At 26.8% G+C, this 13,808-nt stretch overlaps 1 protein-coding gene across 2 annotated transcripts in view; it reads right to left on the bottom strand.

The window, feature by feature from the left end:
- LOC107436709 (serine/threonine-protein phosphatase 2B catalytic subunit 2) overlaps positions 1–13,567 on the bottom strand; it is a 47,873-nt gene extending 34,306 nt beyond the window's left edge. Inside the window, exons 1-2 of one of the 2 annotated variants that reach the window (XM_016048509.5) lie at positions 12,919–13,567; positions 3,727–3,930 (exon numbers count right to left, since the gene is read on the bottom strand). In XM_016048509.5, coding sequence (XP_015903995.1) covers positions 3,727–3,930; positions 12,919–12,967 — 253 coding nt within the window. In that variant the 5' untranslated portion in view covers positions 12,968–13,567. The remainder of the gene's footprint in view (positions 1–3,726; positions 3,931–12,918) is intronic. The other variant, XM_016048508.5, reaches the window with a different exon arrangement.
- Between the last annotated feature and the right edge of the window lie 241 nt (positions 13,568–13,808).

The following is a 13,808-nucleotide window of genomic DNA, read 5'->3' as shown; positions in this document are numbered from 1 at the left end:
AAATTAAGTTTTCTTTTTTACAGAAACTTACACGTAATATTTGAATCATGCATTTAGATATTCACTTTTTGACTCGCTCAATATATGCTGATAGTATCGTAAACCAGGGTTGGGTTTTTGATGTCAAAAAGTGGTTTTTGACATGACAAGGGTATAATACTGGTTTAAACCGTCAAAAACCCGTCAAAAATGTCAAAAACTGAAGTTTGCCAAGAGAATATATAAACTTCAAAACTACCAACAGTTGCCATGCATTATATTGAAATTTAATTATACTATAGGTAATCAGCAGGCTTTAAAATATTTTTTAATTAAAATTAAGGTAAAATAACAGATTTAAAATCTCAGAAATTTATATTCAAATGCATGTGCAGAAAAATTTTGCACAAAAATTGTTTAAATATTTATATTTAAAAAAAAAATTTTTTTTCTTTTTGATACTTAAGAAAATAAGAAAATTAAAAGTTTATTACTCTATGCATTTTTGACATATAAGGAACATATAACTAATATTTATAAGGAACTTACAAGTTATGTTGTATGAATACAAACTTGATATAAGATACAAGTGTATCAAAAATTTTTTTTAATGTTATACCGAATATCTTTATTATCCAGTATGTTAATTTGAATTTAAATGTAGTTATATTTATGAATAATGATAAATATTATTCATATTGTTTATTATATTTATTTATAATTATTACACTTATCATTTTAAAACAATTTTTATCTCTTAATTTTTTTTTCTCCACTTGTATTAAGAATACAAATAATGCATATCTTGAAAGCAAGAAGTAATTATTCAACAGCTGAATATTTAGATATTCAACAAAACTATATCGTATTCAGCAAAATGAAATTCACAAGTATTTGGATAAACTAAATTTTCAGCATAGTAAATGAATAGGCTGAAATCGACACTAACTACTCTGTGTATTTAACAGAAAGCACTTAAATTTGTATTGTCTTATGTTAAAAAGATTATTAAGAAGATTTAAAAGAATATTAAAAATATTTTTCTTTAAAAGAAGATGTCTAATGTACAAAACTGCTGATGTTTATCTTTAAAAATGTCTAATTTTTAGTATAATCTATACTATACACTAAATTTGGTTATAAATAAATTTCTTAATAATATCACTGCAGATTTTCAATAACACGTGAAAATGAATACATAATATTACAAAAGATGTGAGTTTTCAAAAGTACAAGATTTTGGTTACTATTCAAAATATAAGTGTTTCTTCAAAATTTAAAATTTATTTTTTCTAGAACATATTTAGAAACACTATCCTTTAAAAAATATATAAATTTTATGTATTAATTAAATTTCACATATGAATATAGGTTTTTGACATTTTTGACAGTGAGGTTTTTGACGTGACGGTTTAAACTGTCAAAAACTGTCACATGTCAAAAACCTGCCAACCCTGTCGTAAACCGATGTAATGTTTTGATTGTATTTTCGGCAGTTATTGACATTGATTTTCACATGGATTTTAAATATCCCAACATATTTCAAACAATTTAGAAAATTCAAATTGTGCATTTGAGTATTTACATTTTAAGGAAATGGAATTTTTGGAAGTTATTGCTATTGATTTCTCCATAGTTTTTAAATCTGGTATCTTTTATACGATATTATTAATTACAACAACCTGATCTCTAATGATTTTTAATAATTTTTTAATTGCAATGATTATTTACAAAATGCAAAAAAGGAAATAATTTGTGTGCTCCTCCCCATCAAAATGTAAGAATATCCCCCATAATATTAAAATAAAAAATTATTACATGTTCAATTAAAAATATATATATATATAATATTTTTTTTCGTAAACACAGCGCTTTTGTTATTTTAAATCAGTTACATATATGTTTGTTATTATTAAAAGTATCTTGCAGAAAGATTTGTTGCAGATAGCTCGAAAAAATTCTGCCTATGGGCGCCAACAATTGCTTGATCTCAACATATAATTTTTTTTATTGATTCTGAATATTTATTATTAATTATATTTAGGAGAGCAGAATATATGCAAACTAGGCTTTGGAGGAAATTCAGACAACAATGGGAAAATCTTTGGTCTAAAAAATTCCCACAAAATGTTTTATTACAAAATGTGTTGCTTTGCAAAACTTTTCTTGTTATAAAAAAACAAATGCCAATCTGTGTATTTAGTAGTTTAAATTCCTAAAGTTAATAAGTGGGACCTTAGTTAACAAGTGCAAGTGACAGCAATCAAGATGGTGAAACAGAACCATAACAATAGCCACCTTTTGTGAAAGACCTGCAAGCCTTTGAAACAATGAGAATATTTCTGTATTCATAATAATTTACAGAAAAAATAGCAATCTGTCACAAATGTTGAAAATTTATTGTTTGCATAGAGAAGAAAATGGTATGTTCAAACTAAAATTTACGTACGATATATTAAAGAAATAGATTTTTTTATTCACCTTTCGTTTGCAACGTGAATATTTTTGTGGAAATATAATTTGTTTAATTAAAAAAATTTATGCTTACGATAAATTTATAAGTTTTTTATTATCAGGTCATTGTTTGAGATTTTATATTGACCCGCATTTGTCAATTTCCAGACTCCATCATTCACAATAAATGGTCCTATGAAACGACCAATCAAAGTTCTATTCATTATTTTATCGCACGTAAAATATAAGATTGTCCAAATTATGCAACGTAATATGTTTTAAACAAATATATATTTAAAATTTACTCCTTCACTGTTATGTTATAATAATTATGTTATATAAAATATGAGCTTGTACTTCAACAATTCATAAAAGAAAAGAAATACTTAGTTTTAAATTGATAATTACTAAATAATAAGTAATATTAATATTTTCCTGGGATTTGGTGTTATTACTTCATTTTGTATAAGTCAGAGTCGGCATAGAGTTTCAAGTGAGTCTGCAATCAGAGTCGAACATTTCAACTGCATACTTTGCAACACTGAAGTAATTGTAAGAAAGATGCTTTTGTCTTTTTTTCATCAAATATTTGAATGGATATATTTTGTGATCAGGTAAGATTTAAAATCTATCCACTAAAATTAATAAAAAAACAACAAAAAAAGCTCATTTTTTATTTGCTCTAATATTATGTTTCTGCCGGCCAAGTGGATTAGTGGTTAGCATGCCTGACTACGAAGACAATGGCTGCGGGTTCGAATCCTCCGCCTTAATATTTTTCTGTATGTTTCCCCTGTTGTGTGATGCGTGAATGTGGCCCATCCTGTGAATGGGTATCTGCAGCAATATGACGAGCGTAATGTTACTCGCCTCCATGGCTTTGGTTCACGGAAGCCCACCAGGTAATTATGAATGAGCAACACTTCCAGCATCTTCTAAGGCGACGAATGAAAGTTCAGTGCTTGCCGTTATTTAAAATAAATAAATAAAATATTATGCTTTTAAAAATATTTTAAAATTGTAGTTCATTCTTCAAATAACGATATGCAGTTTATTTTAAAATCACTCTCATTTAAATGCTTTCGGTTGAATCTCTCTGTTATAGCATTTAAAGTATCTTAAAAAAGATAATAAAAATGGGATATTTTTTCATAATTGAATAAAATTAAAATCTAAAGAAACAAGAAAAAATTCAAACAATTAATATAATAATAATACAACCAAATAATCTGAAATATGAGACTAACTGAAGAAAGGGAATATTTGGTGCATGTAAAATATAAAATCAATTACCAGTCACAGGAGCTTCAATATCTAATATAGTTTTCTCTTGTCGCAAAAGGGCTGCTCCTTCATCAATTATTTTGAGCGCTGCAGCCTCTTCAATGCGGCCTTCTAACACAAAATGCTGCTTTAGGAGATCTGTGCGAGGTTTTGTGGTCTTTGGGTCAAAAACTTCGGCTAGTGTAAGTTTATGACTAGGAGGGAATGGAACACCTGAAAGAATTATTTAAAAACTGTAGCAAAAGGATTTAAAAAAAAAAATTCAGAAGATTAATGAAAAATCATTTAAAATCAAAACTATTACTTCATTACAACTGAGATAGGGAAAATATACTACAACTAGGAAAAATATATAATTAAATTTACTTTTGATTTTATAGATATGAATTTTAAGTTACAAATAATAAGAATTTCAGGATTGATAAAAATAGCAAGAGTATCAGGCAAGAAACAAAAGAATATGCATGAATATAAGAAGGAAAAAAATTTTACTTAATAATTAACTGAAGTATGTCAATGAATTGAAATTGATAAATGGAGATATTTGCTTATGGTTTTTGAAATTAACAAATAATCAAAAATTAAGGGTAGCAATAAATCACAAAAAGTGAAGATGAAAATATTTATAAGAGTGTATTACAAAGAAATGTAACTGACTGGGGATATTCAAGCATTTAAAATATATTACAGTTTAACTTCTCAATTTTATAAGTTTCTTTTTTAAATAAATTTAACGTAAATTACAAATTATTTTTATAACACTTTTCCAAATAAAAGCTTTAAAAAGAAATTAAATTATAAAATTACTTCTTGAGTATATAATGCTTACAGTAGGGCTGCACAACATTTTTAAATGAAGGGTTAGTTACACTACATGTTGACCAATGAAGAGCCTCATACCCAAATATTTAAACATGTTGTTGGCAATTATGGTATTTTTATATAAACAATGTTCTAGGAATTAAATCCTTTTTATCAGTCAACTTATATCAGTCAATGCATATTTGAAAAAAATTATTCATTTCTGAATATTAGAATTCATTCAAAACGGAAGAGAGCCAAACTGACACTCCTTAAAACAATATTCTTTTCTTATCAAAGAAACAGATTATATTTATGGAAACATATGTTAACATCTGGAAAAAGTAATACCTTTATTATCACATAATATGAAAGTTAATATAAAAACAATTTCTAACAATAAAGAGCTTTGATAATCAAAGAAAAAAAAATATTTTAAAATAAATTAATACAATTAAATAAATACAATAAATGCATATAATTAAAGAAATTTTATGTTTAAAAATTACTAGAACAAAACCGTTACAGCATAATACAAGATTCAACACTTAGATGGGAATAGTAGTTCACCTTTAGAATGTTTCTATTTAGTTAATTTTGAGAGGTTTTATGAATGTTAGTACTGTTATTAACTGTCTCTTTAAGTACTTTTTATGCCAAAAAACTATTAAAAAAAAATTACAAACAGTAAAGAGTTAAAATTTTGTGCATTTCTCCATTTTTCAAATTGATAATAGAGCTTCAATTACAAACCAATGGGAACTAGAGTTGAAGGTAGGCCTAAGATCAGATGGCTTGACTGTGTACAAGAGAATTTCAAAATCCTGAGAATTACTAACTGGGGGACAATCACAAAGAATAGAGCAGAATGGAGGAAGTTTCAGGAAAGGCCCATAAAGGGCTGTCATGCCAATAGAAGAAATAATTTGTAGCCAGAGTCGGTTAGTGTAAAACAGGGTTGGGTTTTTGCCGTCAAAAACTGGTTTTTGACATGACAGTGGTAAAAACCGTGTTTTTACCGGTAAAAACCGTCAAAAACCTACTATTTTCTTTAATTTATGGCATATAGCAGACAATATATTATTTTCACTTAATTGCCTTTATAAATGAATGTTGTAAATGATTGCTATTGATTTTGCAACTATATACACGTATTCTTATAGAAGGATATACATTCATACAGAAATATTGTAATATACTTATTGAAAATAGTGATACTTAACTTTTATCATTATAGCTTGATTTGCAAAGGATTCAAAATTTTGCACTTCTTAATTGTTAGAAATAAACAAACAAAAAAATTTGGCACTATTAATAAATTCAAGAACTAAAAAGAAGAATTTAAAATTTGGCATTTCTTAAATATTAGAAATAAGCTAAACAAAACTTTCAAAACTTGTAACTACTAACAAACTCAAGTCAGGAATGACTTGACATTTTTCAGTAAGGTAATATGCCAAACAAAATGATGCTTGGAAATGTTGAAAATTTTGCAGAGTATCCGAATATTTTACTTCAAATAGTATGATTTGATATAATCATGTTGGAAAAGGGCAAAAATCTGTTCTTAAATATCTTTCAACTCTTTTTTTCTAATTCTATTGCCCAAAAATGAATTAATTTTAAATCATAAGCAGTTAAACTCAAATTAAAATACAGTTTTATCGAAACTATGAGTTTTTGACAGAGGCGTTTTTGACATGGCGGTAAAAACCATGGTATAAACCGGTAAAAACCGTCATGTGTCAAAAACTTGCCAACCCTGGTGTAAAATATAACTGGATTTTCAATACCATAAGGAAATGTGTCAAAAAATCAAGGGAATCGAAAAATCAAGGGAAAAATCGAAAAATCAGCTATGTTATTGGTATGAGGTAACGCAAAACAAAAATATAATAAAAATATTTAAGATAACAAAGATAATTAAATATTAAGATAATTAGAAATATTTAAGATAAATAAAAAAACTGAGTAACTACTATTAAGAATAAAAAAACTAAAGTGGTAAAGTTGAAAAAAAAAAAAAGGGAAATCGAAAAAAATATCTTATTTCTGAAAACAAAACTTCAATGTTAAAAATAATATTTTCGGATAAAAAATAATCCATAAAACGTTGAGATAATCTATAAGAATACAGTGCTATCATAAAAAAGATTATGTTCAAAAGCAAAACAGAAAAGAAAAAAAAATCCTAATTTTTGAAAAAAAATATTAGAGCAGTTTTCCAATTATAGTATTTTCAAAAAAATATCTGAAGTACAAGGTCTAATAGAAACCCTCTTAATTGCAGCATCATGATAAAAACATTTATACAAACAAATGTTTTTAAAAAAGAGAGAAACCAAAACAAAAAATCATTCTGAATTTTGAACACAAAAAAACTTGACATTAGTAATCTCAAATTAACTTTTTCACATTGCCATATTTTTTGAAAAAACATTCTCAATATACTGAAAAATTCATACTCAAAAAGTAGAACTTTTTTCCATGACTTTTCCAGATATTTCAGGTGTGTATGAACCCTACTTTCATTAGAAACGCTCTTTAAAAAATGCTGCCATTATAAAAACGCTGATAAAAAATGAAGATTAATAAAAATAGCAAAAGAAAAATATAATTTTTTTCTCAGTTCTGAAATGTAACTTTAACAATGAAAAATCAGAATTTTTCTAGGTTACCTGTTATCTGTCTTACCCTACAGGAAAAAGTGACAATAAAAAATAAAGTCTATAAGAAACGCTCCGTTATAATTAGGACTGCAAGTTTGTCGCAGGAAAAAAAAAACCCAAATTAGCGGGAAATTTTGAAAATTACACAAATTCTAAACATAAAAAAATTTATTATATAAATGATGCAAAGACAGAAATTGCGCAAATAATAAAAAAAGCTTTAAAAAAAACAACAAGAGTATTTCTTTGAATTTGAAGCAATATTAATATTTTTATTTAAATGAACAGAATTTTGGTACAAAGTATTGTACATTGTCAGATTATTCTCATTTATCCTTCGTCTTTCATCACTTAATACATTTTTATACTTAGAAAACGATCTTTCTGTATCAACGCCACTTTTGCCAATTTTGGAGCGTTCGGTCTTTAATTTCCAAAACTCTAGCAATTTTCCTTCACCAACGTGCAATTCCTTGACCATTGCTTTGTAAGAAGTAATTGCTGTGAAAACTCAAACATTCTACATTCAAACTACTAGTCCCCCCCCCCTTCATCTAAGAAACTGATCCATATTTAAGAAATCACAAGAAACCACCTAGGAAAAATTAACTGGGTATGTAGAAAGGCAGTAGAAATTTCATTGCCCAGTGCAATAACATGTATAACAATTTTTCTGTCAAAGATTTGATTTATAACATTTTCCTTCTTTTGTGATTCCACTTTCTTTTGTACTCTTACTGACTTCAGGAAGGTAATTACCCTCCCTAAGTGTAGAAAGACCACCTTAGTTGACAAGATTGTGATTATCTCTATCTCTGAACTATTAATTTTCATGTCATTTTGCTATTGATTCAGTCCCCTAAATATCTGATCAATTTTACATGTTCAATTTAAGGTTCAGGAAAATAAAAAATTCTGTTTAATAAAAATAATAAATAAAAAATGAAAAAAAAAATCAAATTTTAAGCAATTTTCGCACAAGTCAAGACATATTGAGAAATGTGCAGATTTTAGGAAAAAAGATGACAATTTCGCAGAAATCATCGCGGAAATTCGCGCCGCAACAAACCTACAGCCCTAGTTATAATGCTGTGCTATAATTCGAACAGAAAAACAGCAAATACGAAACTAATTTTAAAAAATTCTCAATTTTTGAAGAAAAAATTAAAAAATGACAAAACAGACTTGCTTGAATATAACTAAAAAAATCAGCAGTACCTAACTTAAGGTTCAGTATAAACTAATCTAGTTTCCATTTCTCCAAGTTTTGTTTTGCCAAAGGTCTTTCAAAACATAACTAACAAGTTTTAGAACTTAACAAATACGTGTAAAAACTATTTCTATAATAATGTGTTGTAAAAAATACTATTTTAAATTATTTTTCATTAAATCTACTCAAATTTTTTAAAAAAAACTTTGTTGAAAAATATTTTTTTTTAAAAATACTTTGCTGAATATTTGGCTGAATAACTGGCCAACTAAATATTCGGCAAAAGAGCCCAAATATTTGTTACATCCCTATAATTAAACCATTAGCACCAAAACTTAACAACTTTTACTATTTTATATGCAATCTATGTCATGTTTCTATGTTACCTACTATGTCATGTTTCCATGTTTCTATGTATCATATGTTACATTGCCTTACATATATTAAAATTTGTATTAATTCAATACATTTTTAATAAAAACTTAATACTAATGTTATAAATTGCACATTGCTAAATACTAATATTAAATAAATAATAATGAAGTATTACATTTTATAATACAGATAAATAAAGGGAGAAATCTCTCTTTACACTACAAATAATGGTAAATGTTAAGTATTTATTCAAATGTTGTGTGGTGTTGTAAAGAAACATAAAAGCATAGTTAAAGTATTCAGTTATTTTTCATTTTTTATTATTATGGCAGCATTAATGACAAAAATGGATATTTTGGAATTGTTATCTTAAAACATTAATTAATAATTAAAATGGAATAGTTTAATACTATTAAATACTTCGGAATGATTAAGTTACACTTTCATTTAAGGGCTATGGGTATTACTAGACATTGTTTTGAAAAAAAATATATATATATATATATATATATTTCTAACCTTGGTTATATTTGTTAAATTCTGAGTTAATTTATAAATCTCTGGGGAAAAAGTAAAATTTACTTATATTTTTTTTCTTTTATGACTTCATTTTTTAGACTACATTTATTCAACACTCAGTGCTGAAATCATAATTGTTTCAAATTTTTTCACTGAATATTTTTTTCTTGTATTAGCAGAGTTCTTCCCAATAATAAATAAAGCATTACCACCATAAGAATTTATCAAAATTTCTATTATGTAATAATAGAATTTGATCATGAATTGATTTTTAAAATATTGTATACAATTTGATGTGTTAAATTTAAGAAGTAATTCTCTTTCATTATCAAAATCAAAGAAAAATTTGCAGTTAATAAAAATAAAAAAATTAAAGGCATGCTATTACAGAGGGGTGCGCAACCTGCAGCCAACAGATTGTTGTTGTGCGGCCAGCAGGAGCTTCAGAACTAGTTTATTTTTTTAAATAACATTAGAGTAAGAACACTAATGTTTATATAAAAATTATTCAGATGTTGCCAATATGACTAAAAACGTGTGCGGCCCTTCATTAATCAACTTGTTGTGCAAGTGGCTCTTCACTCAAAAAGGTTGTGCACCCTGTTAATTATAATAATTTCTAATACTCAATAGATGGCACTCTGCGCAGTAATGTAAAATCATTAGTTTCTAATCAGTTTCCTCCATAACACTGTACCATCATCATCATCCTTCTTGTTATTAAATATATTTTATGTTAAAAGGCGTTTGTTATGATTGAAAACCCCGAGATCAGAGATCATATCACCGTATTTAATATTGGCGCACCAACCTGGAGCTAAGAATTTGATTAAAGGTGAGTGCACTTGATTTAAATAATGGATTCATAGGATGATTTGAAAAATAAAAGAAAAACAATTCGCTCTTTAACAACTTGATTAATAACAAGAAGGATGATGATGATGGTACAGTGTTATGGAGGAAACTGATTAGAAACTAATGATTTTACATTACTGCGCAGAGCGCCATCTATTGAGTATTAGAAATTATTATAATTAACACACCCCAACATAAGATACGTGCATAATTTTGTTTCAAAAAAGTAAACTAAATAAAAAAACTTATTCATTGATAGACAACTTATAACTTGAGAGCTTTTTTCCATAATTTAAACTAAAACAAATGAGAAAATAAGCATTTAAAAGTTGCATTTTTTTTTAAAGGTGTATATTTATATTTTAAAAGTAATTTTAAAATTTAAAATCATTAAAAATATATATATTAATATACCCCCCTCCCCCCCAAAAAAAGATAAAGGATACTCATAAAAGTTTAACCACTTGAGAATAAGCCTACAAAGTAAGCTCTAACAAAGTAAATATTTATAATATTTGCAGAATTAAACTTATAAACACAGATAATTTTTTAACCAGTGTGTAATTATTCAAAAAAAATTTTTTTTTACTAAATGGAATGAAAAGTGTTAAGGGTTGACATGGGTGGAAGAGGTTGCATTTATAGAGATCAAAGTACGGACAGGCAATTTTAAGAATGATAAACATAAAAATAGAATAATATAATAAAGAAAATCAATATCTAAGTCAACAAAGGTGTCATGCGTATTGTAATGCATTATTCAGACTAAGCAAAAATCATTTGGTCAAAATATTTACAAAATAGGCCTGCAATAAGTGCTCTAAAAAGGATTTTTAACAAAATCAGGTACAAAATTTTTCCAATTAAAACAAGTTTAAAGCGAAAGGAATGTGAGTAATAAAAAATATATCTTTTTATTCTCCAAATAAAAGAATATCATTTATCAATAACTCCATTTATCCTTGTAGGAAATTTAGGTTCATTGAAAATGCTTAAAAAGTATTATATTTATATATTTGCTTGCCCTAAAAGTACTACACATATTTTAAATGTCCCATATTTAACATCTAATGCACCGTAAACTGCTATCATTTTAAGATGTTCTATTTATGAATATAAATATCAATTCATAAAATGTTTTTAAATCATAAAATATATTTGTTTTAATTCAATAACTTAATAAACGATTAAGTACAATGTTATATTATACAACACAATGTCAAATACTCTTTCAGAGAGGTCTTTTGTTGAAGTTCATTCTCTTTAAGGAGATAGGGAAAAATATTTCATTATGCATATTATTGGCAGTCTTGTCTTTTAAGAAAAATATGAAATACCTTTCGGACATGGTTAAGATTTTTTACGGAAGTAACTTTCTTCCATTACACGGAAAGAAAAAGGAATTAAAAAGGTGAACCTGATCAAAAAGGAAAAAACTAAAATGGATCATAACTATTTAGAAATCTGTATTTTAAGAAAAGCTTACATTTATACAAATTTAACTTAATACAGTGTAACAGAAAGTTAAAAAGATTCCATATCTACTTCATTAAAAAAAATTAACTATTTCATTTTAATTAGTTTAATTTTATATAGAATTTTAAAATCTATACATATTATCTAAGGATTAAATTGAGTATTAGAATTGAAATTAGAGTAAAAATTATTAACCCAATAAATGATTTGTAGTAGTAACATTTAAGTTTAGTATTTATTTTATTAATACCACTGCAATTAAACTTGATCTGATGTTGTAACAACATATACAATAAAAAAAATTGTGTTTAACTACACTCTTTTGCATAAAAAATATTGAAAGAAACTAGTTTGAGAAATTCATTCCACTTTTTTTTCCAATTGTTACTTTTAATTTATTTAAAAATTATGAGTAAATTAATTTGAAAATACAATTATTAAAACTAGACTATAACTATAAGCTGTTTAAGAAATTGTTTTAACATTTAATATTTCTGAAAAGAAGCTTGTTCCACTTGTTTTGGAAAAAAAAGAACCTTTCTTTCAGGGTAGATTTTTTTGTTTATTGTAGAAGAAACTTCTCTGATTTGGGATAATTTTACTGAAATTTTGTTACAATATTCTCTTGTTATAGCATACAAAAACATATCTACTTTCTTAAAGAACTCATGTATCTTAATTATAAAAGCTTATATGTTAAACATATCATCTTAAGGTTAAATTGAAATTAAAGTCTGAAAAAAAACAATGATTATGAATTTGATTTATGTGTTTTGTGAAGTCTTACTATACTAAGGATGTCCCAATTTCAATTAAATAATTATGATGGTCATCCCGTATTGTTAAACAGAGTTTGACTAACAGACTATTTCTTTTCCCATTCTATCAAACACACCCACAAAATAATTAACACGTGCATAAATCAGCTGATTATATGCATAATAGACGTTGAATTAATTTGAAAATCATTAATTACAGAGCATATGTGTTTGGAATAGAATAAATGGATTTGTATCATATATTTAGCCGCATGGTTGCGAGAGAAGTGCACGACCTATATTTGAGAAGCGATTTGAATGTACGAATCTGATTTGTCAAGGCCAATGATACACTCCCACCGGTACGGCCCGTGTATGGGAGGAAAGCTTTACTCAAAATTACAAAGATCAATAGAATGGAATGACTCTAGTTAAATTATGGTTCGACAAAGGGGAAATAATCTTAAATAACCAATACATGCACCACAACATGACGAGATATACATTAAACTAAGCCTAAGGTAGGTCTATCACTTACTTTTTACTACACGTTCCGAAGGGCAGTATTTTGTACTATTCGCCGACATATTCGATCTATCCTTTGATTTTCACGTTACCAAAGACATAAACAACACGTAATGCTTACACGTAGCCACTAAGATGTAATACAATACCGCTAACGGTACCACAAACGTCGTAAACAACAAATTTCTTCTTGCATTTCTGCAATGCGCATAATTATTCGCGCAAGCAATCTAATCCAATCTCAAGACATCGCCTAACGAGGAGAGCCGAAAGATTTTACTATTCCACAACTTACAAAGAGTATAAGATAATAAAAGTGGAGTTTTTTGAATTTGTAACACTCTAACTATACTAATTCTCAATCACAAGAAGATTATTAATCGGGATATTCTATTTTCCCATATAACTGTCAAGAATTTGTTTAGAAACACCAGTCCATGGGTGGACCGATGCCAGTATCAACACTATCATCAAAAATAAGTCTAAAATAAAGAAACCGAAACTAATTTTCATAAATGAAATGAAATCATAAACCCTGAGCAAAATATATTCTTATATATAAAAAAACAACTTTTTCATAACAAAATTTTAAGATAACTGAAGTTTTTACTATGATTTTCGTGGTATGTTTGTTTTTCAAAAGTTGCAGGTTCGTGCTATTTATATTGGTTGCTAACGAGAACCTGATTAGCGAGCTTTTCGCTAGTATACATAGTTTAGGCCAATCTGGTTCTCGTTAGTAATGAAAATTGTTCTCGCATGTGAAAAAATTGTTTTTAATGTGAATGGTCTTTTAGAATCAAATTGGAGCTTCACTAAAGAGTCATTCTTACTGATTGCGATTTTTTGATGTAGAAATGAGAACCTAATTTAATTTTTTCGCGGGAAAATATTTTTGAACAG

The sequence above is a fragment of the Parasteatoda tepidariorum genome, chromosome 1 (genome assembly GCF_982258835.1).
Source record: "Parasteatoda tepidariorum strain Cologne lab strain chromosome 1, Ptep-v5.0, whole genome shotgun sequence".
Taxonomy (NCBI): domain Eukaryota; kingdom Metazoa; phylum Arthropoda; class Arachnida; order Araneae; family Theridiidae; genus Parasteatoda; species Parasteatoda tepidariorum.
The sequence above is the reverse complement of the archived record's forward strand: the minus strand, read 5'-3'. Positions and strand labels throughout refer to the sequence as shown.